The sequence below is a fragment of the Jaculus jaculus genome, chromosome 8 (genome assembly GCF_020740685.1).
Source record: "Jaculus jaculus isolate mJacJac1 chromosome 8, mJacJac1.mat.Y.cur, whole genome shotgun sequence".
NCBI classification, from domain to species: domain Eukaryota; kingdom Metazoa; phylum Chordata; class Mammalia; order Rodentia; family Dipodidae; genus Jaculus; species Jaculus jaculus.
In genome coordinates this window covers 138,038,322-138,061,275 of record NC_059109.1, presented here as the reverse complement: position 1 = coordinate 138,061,275, position 22,954 = coordinate 138,038,322, and the positions used below count along the sequence as shown (strand labels likewise).

At 33.9% G+C, this 22,954-nt stretch overlaps 1 protein-coding gene across 1 annotated transcript in view; it reads left to right on the top strand.

Moving 5' to 3' along the window:
- Sycp2 (synaptonemal complex protein 2) overlaps positions 1–22,954 on the top strand; it is a 50,387-nt gene that overhangs the window by 5,932 nt on the left and 21,501 nt on the right. The window contains exons 7-26 of the mRNA XM_045157077.1: positions 276–361; positions 860–894; positions 1,699–1,841; positions 1,932–1,984; positions 3,597–3,642; positions 4,169–4,264; positions 5,824–5,884; positions 8,151–8,299; positions 9,195–9,269; positions 10,012–10,155; positions 11,147–11,246; positions 11,970–12,124; positions 14,109–14,178; positions 14,493–14,538; positions 15,878–15,997; positions 16,112–16,553; positions 17,264–17,388; positions 18,113–18,149; positions 22,490–22,554; positions 22,652–22,709. Coding sequence (XP_045013012.1) covers positions 276–361; positions 860–894; positions 1,699–1,841; positions 1,932–1,984; positions 3,597–3,642; positions 4,169–4,264; positions 5,824–5,884; positions 8,151–8,299; positions 9,195–9,269; positions 10,012–10,155; positions 11,147–11,246; positions 11,970–12,124; positions 14,109–14,178; positions 14,493–14,538; positions 15,878–15,997; positions 16,112–16,553; positions 17,264–17,388; positions 18,113–18,149; positions 22,490–22,554; positions 22,652–22,709 — 2,106 coding nt within the window. The remainder of the gene's footprint in view (positions 1–275; positions 362–859; positions 895–1,698; positions 1,842–1,931; positions 1,985–3,596; positions 3,643–4,168; positions 4,265–5,823; positions 5,885–8,150; positions 8,300–9,194; positions 9,270–10,011; positions 10,156–11,146; positions 11,247–11,969; positions 12,125–14,108; positions 14,179–14,492; positions 14,539–15,877; positions 15,998–16,111; positions 16,554–17,263; positions 17,389–18,112; positions 18,150–22,489; positions 22,555–22,651; positions 22,710–22,954) is intronic.

The following is a 22,954-nucleotide window of genomic DNA, read 5'->3' as shown; positions in this document are numbered from 1 at the left end:
ATCATATGGGCTAATTGATACACATAGCTTATTTGAAAATAAATTATCCTTCCTAGATGCTAGATGTTCTCCAGTAATTCAGTGCCAAGATAGCTTGTATGTCATATCTGTATATACATATGTGTATATTGCCATAAAAATGAAAACTAATACTTTTTTTTGCTTTCTTACAAAGGCAGTGACTAAGAAAATGTTAGACTTACATTTATGTACCAATTTCTCTATTTTATGTTTCTCTAAACAAAAAGTCAATTCATTATCTTTTTCTTTTCTAGGCTTTAAAAAAAATGAATGCTATACTTGACAAAATGCCTCAAGATGCCAGAAAAATACTCTGTACCGAAGAAATGTTAACCCTCATGTAATTATAAAAAAAAAATTCTTTTGGTTAATTATCTAGAATCTAAAGTATGTCTTGTGAGGTAATAAGGAAAGCATGAATTTAAATTGACATGATGTTTGAGTCCAATAAGCTTTGTCATTTTTAAAATTTTTTGTTCATTTTTATTTATTTATTTGAGAGTGACAGAGAGAGAGAGGGAGATAGAGAGAGAGAATGGGCGCGCCAGGGCCTCCAGCCACTGCAAACGAACTCCAGACACATGCACCCCCTTCTGCATGGGGCTAACGTGGGTCCTGGGGAATCGAGCCTTGAACCGGGGTCCTCAAGCTTCACAGGCAAGCGCTTAAATGCTAAGCCATCTCTCTAGCCCAGCTTTGTCATTTTTAAGATAATATACTGCTTATATTTTCTCCAGAAGTCAGTTATACTAGCCAACTAAGCATTTTATTGAAGTGTACATTCCCAAACATTTGTTTGATACTAGCTTAGTAGGTCATCTATTATTTTAATTCACAGGAGTAACATGGGAGAAAGGATTTTAAATGCAGGTGGTAAGTACATCTTTTCAAGATCTGAAGTTATTTTTAATTTTTAAATATTATATATATTTAAACTAGTATTAGCCTTATAATAGGAGATTATGCAAAAGAATAATAACCTATTTATGGAGAATGAATCTTTTTTTTTTTTTTTTTTTTGGTTTTTCGAGGTAGGGTCTCACTCTAGCCCAGGGTGACCTGGAATTCACTATGGAGTCTCAGGGTTGCCTCGAACTCATGGCAATCCTCCTACCTCTGCCTCCCGAGTGCTGGGATTAAAGGCGTGCACCACCATGCCTGGCTGACAATGAACCATTTTTAATTGCATCAGTAATACTAAATATATCTTAGGGAAAAAATTGTTATGAAAGGAAGAGAGATTGCAATTTCTGCTAAGAAATTTCTCAAATTATATTTAATGATATGATGATGACTAATGTTTTGGGAACTGATAAAATATGTTTACTAAAAGAACTTGACTGTTCTGTTGTAAGTTTCCTATGGAAAAGTTTTGATGGAGTGATTTAGATGTAGAATAAAACATGGCCTAAAATATACTGGGAAAACAGGAAAACAAAGATTCTGTTATCTATGTATTACTATAAAATTATTTTGCATTTACAACTAAATATAATGAAATAGTAGTCTTAGATATTTAAGAGTCACTTTTAGCTTTTTTCTTCTGTTAGCAAAGATGAATAAGTTATATTCATATTTTATTTCCCTTGCTTATGCTAATTGTTTATAAAATATATAGACTTTTACAAACTGAATTTTCATAATTGTGACCTATCTTGATTAACTATGTTTTTACAGATTATGATTTACAAGTAGGCATTGTGGAAGCCTTATGTAGAATGACTACCGAAAAACAAAGACAAGAACTGGCATGTCAGTGGTTTCCAATGGATTGTATTGCTAAAGCATTTAAAGGAATTAAAGACTGTGACTTTGAAACTGTAAGTTTTATTAATATAACATAAATTAGCAAATACTTTTGTTTAATTATGATTTTTAATAGTCTTGTCTTTTTTATTTTTTCAAATTAGGATTGCAGGGTGTTTCTCAACTTGGTTAATGGCATGCTTGGAGATAAGAGAAGGTAAACGTAGTTCAACATGTAGCCATTTGGTGATGAGGAAGTGTGTGCCCAGTGTTGAACCTTTATAAATATAACTGTATTTGTCCACTTAGGTTGTAATGCAAACTATAAAGGATATTTAAATTCAAAGCAATAGTTTTTAATTTTATGGACAATTTTCATAAGTGAATATAATGTATTTTGATTATAATACCCCTTCCATTTACTTTCGCCCCATTCCCTTGTCCCCCTTCCTCTGAATCCCTTCTTTCCAGATTTTTATAATAACATTTTACATAATGTTATTTAGTAGTCACCACGCTGCCAATCTGCAGTCATCTTCTAATAGCCTTTGTCTTTCTTTGTGCTTTTTAGGGGATAAATACATTTATATTTAATTCATATTAATAATTTTTAATGCCCAGATTTGGTTTACTATATTTCAGACTTGCATATATCTTATTGATTGAAAAATAATGAAATGTTGTCATATGTATTTCTTTGTGTCATTCATCTATATATGAAATGAAAATATAGCAAACAAGAAATCCTCTTTTTATAATTAACATGCTCTAAGTAGTATTTTGTGGTTGTTTAATATCAGGAGCAAGTATTAAATGATACAAAATGTAAATGTGAATCATTTTCATAATGACAAAGCAACAGTGTTTCTATAATGCCTTACACCTTGTAGATGTTCTAGACAGATTAACTCACATTTGTTTTGCTTACTAAGTGAAAAGTTAGGGTCAGGGTTTAATGCAAGGAGTCTTACCACCTGGATTTGAGTCATGAGTTTTTATCTTCCTATTCTATGATAAAATTATTTAATCTCTCTGGCCCTAGTTTCCTTAGCCACATTATAAGAATATTAATAATACTAACTCCTATGATTGTTATAAAAATTAAATGAGATAATATTCTAAAGGGCTTAAAATAGTATCTGATTATAAAACCATTTACATATAGCCATCTCAGGGCTGGAGAGAATGGGCAGTGGTTAAAGGCACTTGTTTATAAATAAAGCCTCATGGTCCAGGTTTGATTCCACAGTTCCCATTTAAAGCCAGATGCATAAAGTGGCTGAAGTGGTTGATGCATTTGGAGTTCATTTGTAGTGGCAAGAGGCCCTAGTGCACCTCCTGCCCCTGTCAGCTTGCTAATAAATATTTTTTAAAGGATACATCCTTTTTATTATCAGAATTACTCTTTTTCTAAATCCTTTGGGTACTTCCACTGTATTAATATAACAAAATTAGGACTATCTGTTTGCATTTGATAAGACATTATAAAAATACTTTGTGTAATTACTTTATTCAAAATTATACATTGAGTAATATCATCAAAGTCATAAGCTTTTCTTTACCTAAAAAGATTTCTATTAGATACTTGTTTAAAACAGTTAGAGCCTACCTCAGCTGTTTAAACTTGTTACCTCAGCTGCTAGTGAGGCTGAGGCAGGAGTTCTCTAGTGTGAGGCTAGCTTAGACAACATAATGATGTCTCATCTCAAAAAGTAAAAGAGAGTGATTATTTTATTGGCTTGATTGTCCTTGGATTCTGAGCATTATTTTTATTACTGAACAAGAATAGTTTATGAAGGCTAACTTTTCTAAACCCTTTTGTATTTCAGTGTTTTTACATTTCCCTGTTTGTCAGCATTTCTTGATAAATATGAGGCAAGTTTAACTTTAACATATAATTGGGTGAATTTTTAAAGAAAACTAAACTAACTGTGGGTTATAATTTAAAACATTCCAAATGGCTATCATTAGATTGAAGTATAGCTGATCTACAGTTCTGTGTTAGAGTGACACCAGAAGTTCTCCAGGCTATCTCTTCTCTCTGTAAAGCTATCATTACTTCTTCAGAAGTATATTCAGACTAATATTTTCAATCTTGATAACGTTGAGAATATTTTTGATTCCTTGATGCTACATAATTTGTCTAAAATATTAAAATATCATTTCCTCGGTTCCTAAATATATCTAATGTTCTTCTGCTGCTTACCCCCTAACTATCCTTTCTGTCTCTTAAATGTAAATATTAGTGGAACTCTTATTCTGTTTTACATAGTGCTGGTGAATTTTAGGATAAAAATGAAGTCAAATAATTAAAATGCACTCAGTCATGGGTATAACCTGATTATGATTTTCCTTGATTTTATAAGCATAGTATTTCATAGTTTTATGATTATTTTGTTAGCTGCAAATACCATCAGATGATAAGCTTGAGGAATTTTGGATCGACTTTAATCTTGGGAGCCAGACTCTGTCATTCTATATTGCTGGAGATGATGATGTAAGCTTTATTACCATGGTTATTATTTATCCCTATGTGTGAATAAGACATTTGAAATTCTCTTTAAGAATGTACATTTATTTGTATATTTTCTAGCTATCCTTTTATAGGTTTCAATGGCTGCTTTTATAATTTTAAATAAGATGATTATTTACCAAGCTAATGAAGGTATTTCTTTATTATTATAATAGAAAAATATGATTGTATAGTATTGTGGGTGTTTCTGTGGTAGTGTATGTGTGGTATATGCATATATGTACAAATATGCATGTCCCTTGTGCATGAAGTAGCCAGAGAAGGACATCAGGTGTCCCTCCTTCCTTGCTTTCCTGCTTGTTTCCTTAAAAAGGAACCTCTTACAGGTCTTGCTGTTTTCACAAATGCCAATGATTCTCTGGTCTCTACTCCCTTCAGGACTGGAGTTACAGGTGTGATGACCATGCCAACTGTTTATGTAGATGCTTGAGGTTGAATTCAAAGAGGTCTCAGGCCCACTTTGGCCCTTGTGCCTGTGTGGGAAGCACCCTTATGAATTGTCCTAGTGCTGAATTTTAATATTAATTTTAACCTAAAGCTTTGAGAAATAAATTACTTATTAATGGCATAGAATTTTCATTAGCATGAGCATAACAAATCAACTTTAGGAAGACAGTGGGGCTTGCTGCTCACTAGCATAGTGCTGAGCATGTGAGGTCTTTAATTTGAACCCTAGTACCAAATTTTAAAATGTAGCTACTGATAGAAGTACTTTATGAAATTCAACATTAATTAATAATTTAAAAAAATTAAAATTTAAATAAATTAAATTAAAAAATTTAAAAAAAAAACAACATGGTAACATTTTTTTTTAATTTTTTTTTTAAATTTATTTATTTGAGAGCAACAGACACAGAGAGAAAGACAGATAGAGGGAGAGAGAGAGAATGGGCGCGCCAGGGCTTCCAGCCTCTGCCAACGAACTCCAGACGCGTGCGCCCCCTTGTGCATCTGGAGAACGTGGGACCTGGGGAACCGAGCCTCGAACCGGGGTCCTTAGGCTTCACAGGCAAGCGCTTAACCGCTAAGCCATCTCTCCAGCCCAAAACATTCTAACATTTTAAAAAATGTACCCTCTGGTAAATATTGATACATCAAAACGTTTTGGTTGAAAACAAACAAAATCAGTATCATTTAATTTTAACAATAAAAACATGGATTAATATTAAAATACATCATTGGGGCTGGAGAGGTGGCTTAGTGGTGAAGATGCTTGTCAGCAAAGCCAAAGGACCCAGGTTCATTTCCCCAGTACCCATGTAAAAGCAGATGCACAAGGTAGTGCATTTATTTGCAGTGGTTGGAGGCTCTAGCGCACTCATTCCCTCCTCCCTTTCTGTATCAAATAAATACATAAATAAACTTTAAAAATACAACATTGATATAGCAAGAACTGTGTCTTATGTGATGATTGCTTAGTGATATTAGCAAAAATAACTTGTATAGCTTATCCAAAAATTTGTGTTGAAAGAAGTTTTAAATTAGCAATAACTTATTATTTATGCTTAATACCTATTTTTAAGGATCATCAGTGGGAAGCAGTAACTGTGCCTGAGGAAAAAGTTCATATATACAGCATTGAAGGTACTAAACTTTAAACTTGGTTTTCTTTTATATGATTCTTTCTTGGTTCACCCAATTCTTCACCCCACATTTTCTCTTGTCTAAAAGACCATTCTCATGTCAGTATTTTACCAGTTGAGTGATGTTGCAGTCAGGTTCACATTGCTGGCAGAAAACATATAAACAAGAGCAGTTTGTAGGTTTATTTTAGCTTACAGACTCAAGGGTAAGCTCCATGATGGCAGGGGGAAAGAATGGTATGAGCATAGGGTATACATCACTTCCTGGCAAACATCAGGTGGACTGTAGCAAATTGTGCCAAATATTGGCAAGAGCAAGCAGGCTATAACACCCATAAGTCGGCCACCAACCATACACTGTCTCTGGGAGGCTTTAATTTGCAAATTACCATCAGTTGAGGATCTAGCACTCAGACCATCTAAGTTTATAGAGGACACCTGAATCAAACCACCACACGTGTTCAGTCTCAGTGTATAAGAATTTCAGTTGCTCCATAACCTCATCAAGACCTACTTTCTTCCCTTGCTTTTCTGGCACTAAGAACCTTTGTTATAATACTGTTTGTAGAAATTAAAAGAATGTCTTTGCTTAGTTTCTGTTGTTTTTTTCTCCATCATGAAGTATTTCAGTATGGTCACATGTTTCATGTTTCTCGAACAAAATAATAAGGACTAGATAATGTGCAAAAAAAAAGTTTATTTAGGATCATAGTTCTGAAGGCTGGAAAGCCAAAGATAAAGTGACTGCACCTGGTCAGTTTCTGGAAAGTTCCTCATGGTGGAAAGCAGAAGGGATCATGTGGCATGAAAAAGCTCAGGAAAATGGACTCACTTTATTATAACCTGCTCTTGCAGTTGTGAATGTGAGAACTCCCAGGAGGAGGCATTAATCCATTTTTGAACCAAACACATACTGGGGGCCACCACCTAACATTGTCTAATGTGCATTCTTGTACATGTGTTTTATTGACAATAAACCACAGTGGATGTTGGCAGCTTTTCATGTTTGTCCTTGATCATTTAATAGATTATCTTCTGAAATCATCTCTTTCTCATTATTTGCCTACTTTTGTTTTTTCTTTAATCCTTTAATGGTTTAATGTTATAATTATTTTAAAGACCATACCTATTAGCTAATATAATAACTGAAGCATTGTTTGGTCGTCTTCTACTGACTCTTGTTTCTTCTTTCTATAAGTCATATATTGTTGTAGTTTTGCATGTTGAATTACTTTATAAGACACTGTATATAAAAGAATACAGAAGTCCTAGATAACTCTCCAAGAAAGAGGATTTCTTCTTTCTTAGGCAGAGAGAGCAAAAAATTGATTATTTTCATCTGAGCATGTTTGGATTTAATTTCAATAGGTTTATCTATCTTTGTTAACAGTTTGTAATCCTTAGCTGTGGTCATTCCAGTCTGTTGAACGTGAACCTTTTAGGTTTCTATCTTCTGAGCCTAAGACTGTGGGAGATACCATCTTTGCCTTTTATAGGATTCTAGCTCAGCTTACTATCCACTCAGCCCAAAATCTAGCAAATGTTTTAAAGGAGAAACTGACCATGTGCTTAAGGCTGTCCCCTGTTTATAAGCCAGTGAGATTCTTGGAGAATTAGTTCTAGATAATTTTCATGACACTTGATAATTGTATATATTATGAAGTCCAGTGTGATATTTCTACACAAGTGTATATTGGAAGATCTAGCAAGAGAAATAAGGCAAAAAAAAAAAAAAAAAAAAGCCTAGCAGGCCTTCTAGCAGCTTATTTATGTCCTTGAAGATAATGACTGCATCATTCTCTCCTCATGCCTTGTGAACATTTTTCAAATTTTATAATAATCATTATATTCATAACAACACTAGACTCAAGAGAAGTCTTTGGACATATGCTTATAGGTAAAAATACTGTAATTATGTGGAACTAAGTTTATTTTTTGCCTCTCTAAATTAATAAATGATTTCTCAGATGTGTTCATGGAGAATGTTAAGAATCTTTTGGGTTCAGAATCTATTGTGGGCACTATCTCAGTAGTTACAGCATTATTATATAATTCACAGGACACTTGAGATTGAAATGTACCTTGACTGATTTCTTTATATAGGTACTTAGTGCCAGAATTAATTAATTTAAACACTGTAATTCTGAAAGCTTAAATTGTGATTCAGTGAATTTCAGTATGCTTCATGTTTTTCTTCTTCATAATATGCTTATAGAATGGTTTCGTAGCAATTGAAATAAACTAACAGCGGTATTTTTTACATATAGTGAGAGAATCAAAGAAGATACTGAGTATAATTATGAAAAATGTTGTAAAAATTAGCAAAAGAGAAGGGAAAGAATTGCTTTTATATTTTGATGCATCACTAGAAATCATGAATGTGACTCAAAAACTTTTTGGTGCAAATAAATACAAGGTAAGTAAACACTTAATGATTTTATACTTTTGGAAACTCCCCTTGGGGGCTGTAAGTTGTAGTTCATTTTTCCACTCAATTTTTTTGGGGGATTTCAAGGTAAAGTCTCACATTAGCTCAGGCTGACCTGGAATTCACTATGTATTTTCAGAGCAGCCTCAAATTTATGGCAATCTCCCTACTTCTGCCTTTCAAGTGCTGGGATTAAAGGCATGCACCACCATGCCTGGCTATTTTTTACATGACAGATTTGAATTTTTTAAAGTTTTACTCTGGAATATTGGCTTGTTACCTATGCCCTTTGAGATACATTTTAGAAAGTACATTAGATGACAGAATTAGCAGTAGTTACTTAGAAAATGTGATTTCTTCCAAGTAGTTTAAAAATAAAACATTACTTTTTAAGTTATTAGAAGATTGTGAGAATTGTAGAAGTAATATAGTGATATAGATGCAAATAATTATTCTGTAAAAATCAACTAGATTAATTGTAAACAGAGATGGCTCATGAAGAGTCATTTGTAAGGTAAGGTATGATTATAGCAATGAGGTGTGAAGTAGCCTCTGAAGTTGAATAATTTTATGGAAACAGTGTAAACCAGTCACTGCCTATTGGAGACAATTTATGGAACATTTTGGCAAGGTAATGTTTGAACAAGCTTGGGTAGTGCAAAAGACTTATGCCAAAAAATAACAGGACATACTCTTGAGGGGCCTCCTAGTTTAGGAACCAAGTTAAAACTAAGGAGAGAGGTAACTTTGAAGTAATTGAAGTATTCTTAGGTAGGGCATTTACATATGCAAAATTGTGATTTCGGATAAGTTGGTAGTTGTGAAAGAAAACAGGAAATTTCATGGAAAGAAAATAACATCACTTTGAATTATTGAATTTTAGGAATTTACCAGAAAACAAAGTATATCAATTGCCAAAACATCTGTTCATATAATTTTTGATGCAAGTGGATCACAGGTATGTGTCAGAGTTACTTGATATTTCTAACTGGGCCAAGTTGAACATTAAATAACAGTACAGTAATAAAATTAACTTTGGAAAAAATTTACTTTGGAAGGCAAACATCTGAAAAATAAATTGTCTGCTAATAAAACATATTTTAGTTAACAATGACAATTTCAATATATAACAATATAGTATATATGATATATAATAATATAGATTATAATATGTATGATAATATTTTGATAATTGAATATTTGATTGTTTTCTTTCTTTGTTTTCTTTATTAGTTATGTACATACTCAGTGAACATATGTTGATACCTTTCTTACCCTCATCCCTGTCCTCCCCCCAAGGGGCCCTCCTCATTGGGGATGCCAGTTATCCAAATGGGGGTTGTGGGTCATGAATTGTGGGAGTAGCCATCAATTATGGGAAAGAGGCAAGCTTTGCCAATTATTAGTAACAGAACATACAATCTGATTAAAAATATATATCATTAGTTTAGAGAGAATAATGATAAATTTAAAAATTAGAATTTTATGTTATTTCACTAATAAATGGCAAAGCCTGTTTACAGAAATTGAGAATTTTTGTTGTGTCACTTTGTAAAACTTAGTATATGGGTAGTAGAGGATCAGACGTGGTATTTGTAAATGTCAGGCAAATAGAGCTTTAATAATATACAGTGATTTTTGAGACTGTTTTGTTGTCTAGCATTTTTTAGAGTCACTTTTCTGCATTCTGACTCCAATAGATACTAGTGCCAGAAAGTCAGTCCTCACCAATAAAAGAAGACCTAGTGCACTTCAATGAAAAATCTAACTTGTCAAAGAGTTTTGCTAGCCCTTCAAAACATATCAGTGACAGTAACCCAGAGGACAGAAATAGCCAAATTGAGGTAAATATGGTCCCTGGATAGTTGTTTATGCAATTACTATAGAGCAAATCATGGTTGTATAAAAATATATAAGGAAAGCACCTAGAATTTATAAACTATGGCCTTGATCAATTTCATTTCAGTTTTCTTTCCATTTTCCATGAGTGGAAACAAAAAGGTAGTACTTTAGCTAGATGTGTGTGTTAGGAAGTATGACAAGATATGTTAAACTTGACAGTAGTTAATCCAAAACAAGATAGATTCCATTTTTCCAGTTGTTCATTCTGTTCTCTCTTTGCTTTGGTTGTAATGTGTAAGACAAACATAATGTTCTGCTTATTTATGTGAGGAAAGAAAGCTAAGCTGTAAAATTTGGTTATTTTTCTTCATCCTTCATACAGTATGTCACCATATGTTCCTTTATATGGCATTATCTGGAACTCTGTTCCCTATAGTCTCTGCTCTGACACATCAATACTCCCACAAATCACTCTTGGCTGGTGTGGAGAAATGCAAATCTTGATTGGAACCAGTTGCTTGTCTGTCATCAAATCTCTGAATTACACTAGGTAACTCAGTTTAAAAGCAGAGTAGTTATACATTGATTATTCAGTTTTTACAAATGTGTGAAGGTTTTGAAGACTGCTTAACATTATGAAAGCAAAATAATGCTCTGTAATCACATATGTAAGCATCATCTCTCTGAAATATAATAGGAGATTGGAAGTCCTTGGTTGGCCAAAATATTTTCATCAAGCATATAGATATATTCCATAAGGCAGAATAGTCTATGAATATTCTTCAAAATAATATTTGTTTTAGCTATATATTCAATTCCAAATATGAGGAGAAAACCCGCTACAGTATGCTAAAACATAGAAATTTGTGTACTTTGTGTTTATTTGGAAAACATATATGTTTTGTATGTGCTAAAGGCAAAATGTTTGGAATAAAATTAAAGGATATTTTAAATAGAATCTGTGTTTACTGTGGTTGTTTCTCATGGTTTAAGATAACTACTCCTATAAAAAGGAAAATGTCTGAAGCATCAATGATTATTCCTGATGCAGAGAGATACCCTGTGAGAAGTCCAGTGCTTTTAGTCAACACATGTAAGTTTCTTACTCTTAAAAGATTTTTACAAGATTTTTTTTATTAACATTTTTAAGTTAAGAACATTCTAAACATATTTACCTGGAATATAAGTAAGGATATGAAAATGGTCAAAATATTAATCATAAATGGTTATTTATACATAAAGATTTGTATTCCATATTAATAACATCATTATTTATCATAACATAGAGGTTAAAAAACAACATTTGTCTAATCAGGCTTATAGGCTTAGTTTCTCACTTGCAGGTTTATATTTTCACATATTCTCTACCTAAATTCAGAGTCAGTTTCATTTCTATAAGATGGAACTAAAATGTCTGACCAATTTGTTTGAAGGATTAAATAAGAATTCTTTAGTAGAGAATCTTTTGAGCCTTTCAGTAGTACTTGGCAGTACATACAAGTTCAAGTTGGCAACTGGGTGCTGCACACTTAAATAAAGTCTTAGTGGTTATGGTAATTGAATAATGACATCATATTCCAAAAATCCAGTTGCCTATTGGCTAATTGCCTAATGTATGACAGAGTCCATAAATTAATCTTTCTAACATTCCCCCCAAATTTTTCCACCTTATCTTACTAAATTCTACCATGAAAGCCTAGAAACTATGCTGGAACCTCCCTTTCTTATTGGCCTCATCTTAATTACCATCTGTATGTGAAAGCAACTCATTAACAGAAAAGGAAAAACAACTCTAGCCAATTTTTCCTTCTTTTAGCAACACCACGAAAAAGAATCAAGCTACCACTACAAATGATGAGTTCTACAGAAAAAGCTGATGTTTCTAAAACATCAAAAACTGGAATGGATAATGCTGTGTCACATAAACCTAAGCCATCTGAAAGAAGATATAGAGGAAATAATATGGACAATGTAAGTATAATTTGAAAGTATTTGGGAAATAAATATTATCAAGTTATATTAGAAATACATGTTGAGGGCTGGAGAGATGGCTTATCAGTTAAGACAGTTGCCTGCAAAGCCTAAGGATCAGGTTTGATTCCCTAGGAGCAGGTAAGTCAGATGCACAAGGTGGCACATGCATCTGGAGTTTGTTTGCAGAGACTGGAGGCCCTGATACGCACATTTACACACATTCTCTTCCCCTCCCCCTTCTTTCTCTGTTTCTCTGACTCTCTCTAAAAAAGTAAATAAAATGTTTAAAAAACTACATGTCGAGTTACTTTCTTTTATAAATATTGTCTTAATTTGTTTATAGAACTATATATTTTTCTAGATATAATTTATTATCTTTGAAAGTAAGGTCCTCTGGAATATAACTCATTTACCATGATTGCAGTAAAACTTCTGAAACATTTATTCACTACATCCATTTGACACACTTGGTAGGAGAAATGGACTTGCCATCATTCTTCAGTTTATTATACAAATGTGTGTCTACTGTGGGAAATACTGTGGCACAGAACTGTGAGAAGTGAACTGCCTTTGAGTCTCAAAGTTTAGTGTGGGATTATACAAATTCATAAGATTATTATAGCATCATATAAGCGCCCTCAGATATAAATAGGCAGCAGTAAGAAACTGAAGAACTGGGAGCTTAACTCATAATTGGAAATCAGGAGAGACCTTTTATGACAAGGAATATGGACAATGGAATTGGTTTTTGAATGATCAATAAAGGTCAGTAAAATGCATATTAAGGAGGAGACATTAGGTAAAAGGAGAGAATAGGGAATGGATAAGCACAACTGGAGATAAAATAAGGTTGTTAAGATTAGTACTTAATGTTTTTTCTCCACTGGAGTATACTGATAGCCAGGTTCTCCTAAGGATCTGTTGAAGGAGGTCAGAGGCAGGTAAACATTTTCTTTACAAAGCTACTGAGAGAAAAAATGAGAATTATCAGAATATGTTAGACAAGTATTAGACAATGATGAAGGCCCAGTTTCAATTAAGACTGAATTTCATCTCACTGTTAGTTCATAAATATACATAGGTTACTTTAATCACAGTAGTTTTGATATTAAAATGAGAAAAAAACATGGATTCTTTTAAAACTTGATATGTGCAAATAGAATATGTTTCAAAAGTTGAATATGTTAAAAAATACTCAAAGTAATTAATTGCATTGTCTAGCTAAGTGTTTATTAATAAGGAAACTAATTTTCAGTTGGATGACATGGTCCTGAATATTATAAGATGACTGTAATCCTATTTAAGACTGTTCCTGTTGTTGTGACAACCAAATCACACCTGAATATTTATATAATTACTCCCTTCCTATGAGAGGGAACTATCAACAACATTTAAGTAGGAAAGACAGCTAAGGTAAGGTAAAATATCTTGGGCTGAATCCGGGCATGCTCGTGCACGCCTTTAATCCCAGCACTCCGGAAGCAATGGTAGGAGGATCACCGGGAGTTCGAGGCCACCCTGAGACTACATAGTTAATTCCAGGCCAGCCTGGACCAGAGTGAGACTTTACCTCGAAAAACCAAATACACACACACACACACATATCTTGGGCTAGCTAGTGTATTTTTTTCTGATAGCAATGGCAGATTTTTATTTGATTTGTATTAAATATGACCTCATGGCTACAGAAAGAGGAAGTTTTGCTTTAGGCAATACATTACCTAGGCAATGCCAAAAAGAAAATGCATATGCAGTATATAAAATCAATACCAATAGATTTTCTAACATAAAAATTGAATTATTATCTTAGCTTTGGGTGTGCTTAGAAAATGTACAGTCCACTGACTTTTTGTCAAAGGTTATTTTCTGTATTCAGTTTTCATACCAAGGCAAACTTCCTCAAATCTTAATCTTTTTTTCTAAAACTTATTTTAATATATCTTCATTTAAGCTTGTATTACTGTATTTTCTATGTTTGTAGCATATCAAAACTACTGAAGTGGTAGAAAAGACAGAAAATAAAGACACTGAATGCCCAGATCAAAATTTCAGTAAGTACTTTTTGGTTTTAGTCACTTTAGAAAAAGGGAGAACAAGTGAGCACTCTTAAATGCTTTCTTTTAGCTCCACTGACTTTCCATAATTATGTAAAGAAAAGGTTTGTAATTTGTACTGAATAAGGAAATTTTGTTGCTAGGAGAAAATGGACTATTACCTCCACTCCCAATACTTTTGGGTGTGGGAGGAAGGAGTCAAGATAAATCCATCTTCTCATCAGTGTTCCCACCCTTATAAAATTCTACTAACATTTTATTCTGCCAACTGCATGCAAAAATGAAAATACCATGATTTCTATTTTGTTTAGATGAACTGCAGGATTCACAGGCAGTGGGAAAAATAAATCAATCTGTGTAAGTATGAGAAAACCCATTAAATAATTTAGCACTTATTAATACTAGTTTCAGGTTTGCAGGAAAGATGTTTGTGTTATTAGAATATAGTGTGATAGTATTACAACTACTTCTCAAGTTATGATGAGGCAATGGGCAAGTGTATACTTTCTATGTCAATCAACCATAACTTCTTTCAAGTTGACTTACATTAATTAGTATTTTAAAAATAAGTGTGTATGTGAAGAAATTTAGCTCATCTTCACAGTGGAATGTGCTAATATATATAACATGTATTTCTACTCAAAGTAGGAACAATACCAGAGTGTCTACTTTCTCCACTTTATTTATTTATTTATTTTATGATAGAGGGAGGAGAGAGAGAAAATTGGCATGCCAGGGCCTCCAAGCACTGCAGTCAAACTTCAGGTGGGTGTGCCACCTTGTGTGCATGCATGACATTGTGCACATGCATCACATTACCTTGGGCGTCTGGCTTATATGGATTCTGGGGAGTTGAACCTGGGTCCTTAGGCTTTGCAGGCAAGTGCCTTAACCACTAAGCAATCTCTCCAGCCCTTTTGTTTAACATAATACTACAAGTCTTAGCTACAACAATAAGACAAGATACACAAAAAGGAAAATAAAAGGAATACATATAGGAAAGGAATATATCAAATTGTCATTATTTGCAAATAATATGATTCTATACATAAGGGGCCCTACCAGAAAACTGTTAGAGCTATTAAATGCTTTCAGCAAAGCAGCAGGATATAAAATTAGCTTAACATTAAAATACTTATAACACAGTCACCAAGGCTCAGGGAACATTACAGAAGAGGGAGCAGAAAGGCTGTAAGGGTGGGCAGGAGTAAGTTCCCCCCACCCCCACAGAGACTGACTGATGTACTTCTGGCCCCTATGAGTACCAGTAACACCACAGAGCAGGGCAGAAGGGCGATTCAGGAGAATGAATGACCCAAGGGGAATACGACCAACATGCAATTTGTTCATATAGTAAGGTTCATAATTAATGAAAATTAAAATAAAAAGAAATTTAACACACAGAAATAAGAAATACTATTTACCAGTAACAGATGTAATGAGGATGAACTAAGGGATAAAATCTCCCACTTTTGGAAAATGATAAATGAAATGTATTCGGGCAGATCTTAAAGTAATAGCTATTAATATTTTTCTAACATTTTAGTTATATAATTTATCAAAATTTAATTAGTCATGATTTATGGAAGTATTATATTAAATAAATTATATTCAATAAATACTGACTACATAAAAAACAAAGTGTTTAGATACTAATGTCTTTATGATACACTGAGCAAATGAATTTGTTTTCTAGGTTACCTAATGTTACAGACAACATCTGTAGAAATAGAATGCACTCCAGATGGGCATGTTGGACACCTGTAACAACTATTAAACTCTGTAATAACCAAAGAGCCAGTATTATATCAGGTGAAATAAATTTATGTGTTATATAATAATAGTTCCAGGAACTACTAATTTAAATGCTATCAAGCATTTGATAACAAAATTTAGGTTTTATCAGTTTATTCTTTCTATAAGAATTGATTTCTCTCCCATTAGATACTGGTGTCAGCAGAAAATGTACTAGACCAAAATTACCCCTATCTGTTGATGGGTCTGAAGAAACACAAAAGGTGAACTACAGGAAAGAAATGACTGAGCCAAACAAGACAGATAAAGCAGAGAATTGCAAAAAAAACAGTGAACAGCAAAGTCATTCAAAAGGTTCAGAGCCTCAAAGAAGTGCTACAAGTGCCAGGCCAAGGGATTGGCACGTTGAATCTGAGACTACTTTCAAGTCAGTGCTCCTAAATAAGACCACTGAAGAATCTCTCATTTATGAGAAGAAATGTATCTTGTCAAAAGATATGAATACTACTATTTGTGATAAAAACCCTGCTCTTGGCAAAAATGTGAGGAATCATACAAAATCTGTGAAAGAATTGACTTCGGAAAGTAATTCCTGCAATTTGAAACAAAAACCAATGGTGAGCTTTCAATGTATTTTCATTTTCACAAACCCATAAGATGTCTGCCTGTAAAAGAAGCTTGACTGACAAAATGGAAGAGTGATTTTGGCTCATAGTTTGAGAGGTTTCATTCAATCTGCGGTCCCTGAGCTTCATTGCTGTGGGTTTATGTTGAGGCAGAACATAATGGCAGGGAGACATAGAGGAGCAAAGCTGGTTGTCTCATGATGTCCAGGGGAGCAGAAAGACAAAGAAAGGGTTGAGGATTCCCTTGAAGGACTTACCTGCAATGACGGACTTTTTCCCAATTAGGACTTGCTTCCAAATGAACTATTTCTCTTTGCCACAGTTTTAGTAAATTCTATCCTTCCTGGAACTGGTCAGTTTCATGTAGATTACCAAACTGGACATAGAAAGTTGCTGCTGGCTTAGAGACTTGACAGTTTTATTATCTTTTAAAGAACTGGCTGTTTCCCTTAGGTGTTTTATTCTCATGTATAGTAACTTTAAAAGAATGTATATTACATATAGTTCTCCATGTTAAAAAGACTTATCTTGAGTGGTTTTAATGATTTATGAATCCCAGATTTATTTAATAATATCTGAATTCTTCTTTATCTGTATAGGCCTAGATAGAACCAGATTATTTTTAAAAATTTCTGTTTTGCCTTTATTTTTCTTAGAAATTTAGCTGGTAAAGTGTTAAAGTGACTTGTGAATTGTTTCAGAGAGAAAAGTCAAAAGGGTCAGGATTTACTGATGCAGCTGAGTCCTTAATAAACCAAATTAATAAGCGATACAACCCAACTGATAACAGAAAGTCTACAAGAAAATCAAAGGAGCTGAATGTCAGGTACATACATAAATTTTATACACAAATATTATTTACATATAACTAAAATACAAAGTTTATAATTTTCAAATAATATATTTTTCTGTAGAAAATACTACTTTAAGGATAAGTAACTGTTTAAATTCTCTTTGAAATATGGCATTTTAGTATCTGGAAATATCAGAAAATATCCAACAATACAGTATACCATTTCAGAGATAAATCTTCAGAATATAGATATTATATGATTATAGAATCTAGTAATGAATAAAACAATATATTGAAATATGCTGCTTAATGAAATAAGAATTTTCAGTATACTAGACTAAATATATTAAATAATAATGTTTCTAGTTTTCAATCTTTCTGATAGTGGATTTTTATTATGAATATTTGTTTGTAGGCTGTTGGATTGTTCATGTTTAACTTCATGAAAGCTTTATTACACTGCATGAAATAAATGACTTTAATAGTAGAATAATACCTTTTATTTTTAAATCGTTTGGCAATTCTGCTACAGTCATAATTAAGTTAAAGTTGACTATGATAAATTAGTGTTTAATATAAACGAAGTTGCAAAGCTCTCAAAGTGTTGGGTCTTATTTTGGTGCGTAGCACTGCCCTTTTAAAGTATACTGAACACAGACCTAATCCCTTAGTATATTTTACCTTGTACAAAATGTTGATTAAAATATTATATTGCTATTTAATCACTCTTTAAATATTGTCAAAATCTCTTCCATAGTGGGTTTTCAAACAAATCTGGCCTTCAACTCAGTAAGGTAGGTGTCATTTAACTACCAAACTTATAGTCAAACTTGATATTTGACTCAAACATTGAATCCATCACTGAGATGGAATTGGATTTAAGGTTTTAGAACACTACTAAATTTATTATGACATCTGACAAATTGACAAGTAGTCAAAATAGCCCCTTAACTTTCTCTTTAATTTATCAAAGGAAATTCTGCTTTTCAAGAAGTCAGGCCTAGTGGTGCTGACCTATAATCCAAGGTACTCAGGAGGCTGATACAGAAGGATCATAAATTAGTTCAAGGCCTGCATAGGCAATTTAGTGAAACTCTGTCTCAAAATAAACACTAAAACGAAGGTTTAAGGGTATAAATTATCAGTAGAGCACTTGCCTAGCCTATATGAGGCCCAGCATCCTTTCTTCCCAGCCACTCATACATACACACTTTAGACTTTGGGTATATGATTAAGTCTGGGTACATGATTTCATTTAGATTCTGTCCTTATCTCTATGGGATTATTTTTGTATATATGTGTGGGTATATTGTGCTCAGTGGGTACATGCCCCATGCACATGCATGCAGAGGCTAGAGGAATACCTCTATTGCTTTTCCATTTTATTATCCTTAGACAGTCCCTCACTGAACCTGGAGCTCTCCATGTTTGGTTACTGACTAGCGAGCCCTAATAATCTCCTGTCCGTACCCTTCCTTAACATTGGAGTTACAGGCATGTACAGCTCTGCCCAGTGTTTTTACATGGACACTGGGGTTCAGGTCCTCATGTCTGTGCAGCAAGCATTCTTAATCAGAGCTACCACACAATGGATTTTTGTTTTTTGCTAATACCGTATGTCCTGTCAATTAGATCTTTCCGAAATACTTTTTAAAAAATATTTTCAGCTGTGCATGGTGGCACACGCCTTTAATCCCAGCACTCAGGAGGCAGAGGTAGGAGGATCACCATGAGTTCAAGGCCACCCTGAGACTAATAGTGAATTCTAGGTTAGCTGGGCTAGAGTGAGATCCTACCTTGAAAAATCAAAATAAATAAAATTTTTTTAAAAACTTTTTTTATTTATTTGCAAGCATCAAGAGATAGAGGGAGAGAGAGAATGAGTGTGTCAGGGCCTCCAGCTGCTGCAAACGAACCCCAGATTCATGTGCCACTTTGTGCATCTGTCTTAACATGGTACTATCTTAACCACTGAGCCCTCTTTTTTATTTTTATTTAAAAAAATAAAACGAGCTGGAGATATGGCTTAGTGGTTAAGGCATTTACCTGCAAAGCCAGAGGATCCTGGTTTGACTCTCCAAGACCCACATAAGCCAGAATGCAAAAGGGGGTACATACAACTGGAGTTCTTTTGTGGTGGCTAGAGGCCTTGGTGTGCCTTATTTTTCTCTCTGTTTCTGCCTCTTTCTCAAATAAATAAATAAAATACATATTGTTTTAAAAAGAAGCTACTAATCATTCAGGCTTAAAATACTAATTCTTTTTGGCTTGCTACTTACAGTTTCTTTGTATTCACTTGATTTATCTGATGTTAAGTTTCACTCTGAGTTACCCTGTAAGCTTCTCTGTCCTGTCTATGTCAACTTCTTTTATCTTGGTTTCAGTTTGCACTGTTCTGTGCACTGGCTTTAGGTGGCACTGGGGAATCAAACTCTGGGTCCTTTGGCTTTGTAAGCAAGTACCTTAGCCATTGAGCTCTCCAGCCCCTTCAGTGATAATTTCTTTTTCCTAGATTGTTATAATAGCCCTTAAGTAATTCTGTTTGCCCACAGTATGACTTGTTACCAATCCCTTCATTATATTCAATACCAGCTTGTTTTCTTTCCAAATAGCTTTAATCATGCCATGTTCTTATTCGGAAAGCTGCTCCGGTCCTAGCTTTTAGCTTTCTGCTATTTGAAACAACCGGAAACAGAATAGCTCATTAGTTCCTTTAAGATGGTCTTTTCTAAGATTAGGCTTGTGCCTTGTTTCACTTGAGCAAGACACCATGTTTCCTGAATTGTCTTTCCTATGTATTCATCCTTTTGCGGAAAGAACTGTATCAGCAGGCTCTCATCCACCTTTCTGATTTCTCCTTGAAAGCCTTGTGTGATAGATGGTCTTTTTTTGTATGTGTGTGAAAACTTTCCAAGGTGCTCTGATTCAGAAGATTGAATTGACAAGAATTCTGAATCTATACAATAATTCTGTCGTACATTTAAAAAAAATATATTCAGGGCTGGTGAGATGGCTTAGAGGTTCAGGTGCTTGCCTACAAAGCCAAAGGACCCAGGTTTAATTCACCAACACCCACATAAGCCAGATGCGCAAGGTGGAAAATGTGACTGGAATTTGTTTGCAGCAGTTGGAGGACGCCTGTCATGATCTGGCTTCCACACATGTGCACATGGGCTGTGCCTATCTGCACATACAGATACATGCACCACACATTTCACACACTAAAAAAAAAAAAAAAAGCAAAATGAGCTTCTAAAACAAAGCAAAATATTCTTGAGATGCCAGAATCACTAAAATTTTGTTCATAGAATGCTAGAGAGAGATTATTTATATGCAATGTCAGTTGATTTTAAGGATATAGTAATTTTATATTAGATTTATAATATTTTTTATAATGTTCTAGTTAGTATGTATAAGTAGTCTTCAATGTATTTTAAATTATAGATGCTTAATATTGTCATTTTATGTAAGGTATATAACATTACATTACATAGTAGAAAGAAAATTAACATGGCCATTATTTCACATAACTACCCTATTTTACATGTGGACCACAAGGGCACTTTACGTCTGTTGTTTTGTCAAACATCTTGAATGCAGTACATTATTAATAAATATAGAACTCATATTCTATATTAGATCTCTAAACTATACATAATACACATATATATGTGTATGTAAACTTAGACTCTATTCATTGTATATATGTGTATATACAGCTTTATGGCCTTTAACTCCTCACCCTCAGAAACCATCATTTTCCATTAATTTTATGTATTTCTTTTGTTTGTTTGGTTTTTTTTTTTTTTTTTTTTTGGTTAGTCTTTTGAGGGATGGCCGCACTCTAATCCAGGCTTATCAGCAATCCTCCTACCTCAGTCTCCTAAGTGCTGAGATTAAAAGTGTGCACCACCGTGCCTGGCTTCTTCAAAAGTTTTTATAAGTGAGATCATGAAGTCTTCTGTTTGTATAGATTTTTTTTCATTTCATATACTGTCCTCAAGGTTTAGCCACATTAAATCAAATAGCAAGGTTGCCTTTTGGTTTTTTTTAAATTTATTTTATATGTGTTATAACAAGTTATACTCTTATCCCTCATCCCTTCTCTTGGTTCCATGGGGCCTCCTCAGTGGGGTTCACTGTGGGGTCTTGAAGGCCCCAGTCAGTCCCTGTAGGGTAGCAAGGGTACTCGTACCCACTTTGTGGCTCTTACTATCTTTCTGCCCCTTCCATAATGTTCCCTGAGCCATAGCAATCCTGTTGTAAGTCTTATTTAGTGTTGAGCTCTCTATAGCCTCTGGATTTCTGCTTTTATTAGGTTTTGCTTGATCACCATGTCTGTCACCATCACCCTGGAGCGGTTGTCAGGTAGCAGTAAGAGCAGTATTCATGATGTTGCTTCCTCTGCATGTTCTGTAACAGATGTGGCAGAGGTGACACCTCTTGTGGTGGGTAGTCAACATTCTTTTTGCCTTATTGGTGGATCTTGGCTCTCCTCCATTTTCTCTGCTTTATGTAAAATAAAGAGTGGGAGTAGCTTGGGAAGGGGACATGCTAAGTTATTTGAAGGACTTTTTAGTGTGTAATCCTACTCTTCTTCTTTAGAGAGTAGTGAGGACTTCTCTCTAAATTCTATTATTTTCCTGACATTGAGATTCTGACTTGGTTTCCAGTAGCATATATGAGTTGTCTCCCATTGAGTGAACCTCATGACCAATCAGATTATTTGATTACCTGCAGAGGCTGTGTGCCACTATTACACAAATGTGTACTTCTTGTTTTGGCTGGTTGATTTTGTACTCTGTAGGATCCCTTGCTTATTCATGCTGTTGGTGACCATTCTCCTCTAGCACCTCCTTCTATTTTTAAAGCTGTATGTTAGACACTTTCCTTTTCCATCAGCAGAAAACTACATGTATCTGTACCTTGTATATTATGAATGTGCAGTGAACATGGGAATGCATCTATCTTTATAAGATTATTTCATTGGGATATATTTTTATTCAAATTACATTGTACAAGAGGCTAGAATTATAGTAGTGGAAGTCTAACTGAAGGTAATGGCACTTCTGATTGTCTGCTACAGTCTACAGCTTCAATGCTTTATATAAGCCTTTCTTTGTCTTTTGAAAAGGTTCGTAAAAAAAGTTACAGAAAACTGAAGACCACTTTTATTAATGTCACTTCTGAATGCCCACTGTGAGTATTTTTTCATACATCTACTCATTTTATTCATATTTGAAGAGACTAATGTATTTGTTACTTAATGAAGCTAATTGTCCTCTTATTTTCACAGGAATGATGTTTACAATTTCAGTTTGAATGGTGCTAATGAACCTGTTATAAAACTTGGAGTAAGTTAAATATAAGTGATGTGTTTAGTTCTTCAGTGGCCATCTTGCACTTACTATGCAGTTATGAGTAGATGTTTTGCATGTTTATCTTTGTATAGATATACTTAATTTTTAAATATATAATAACTTATTTACATAACCAGTCTAGGTGTATCTCTCACCCCCCAGATCATTTGAAGTAGGGTAGAGAAAATTGACTAGCTAAGATGTGGAAGAACTTAGACTTATTCTTTCAAGAAAATCAC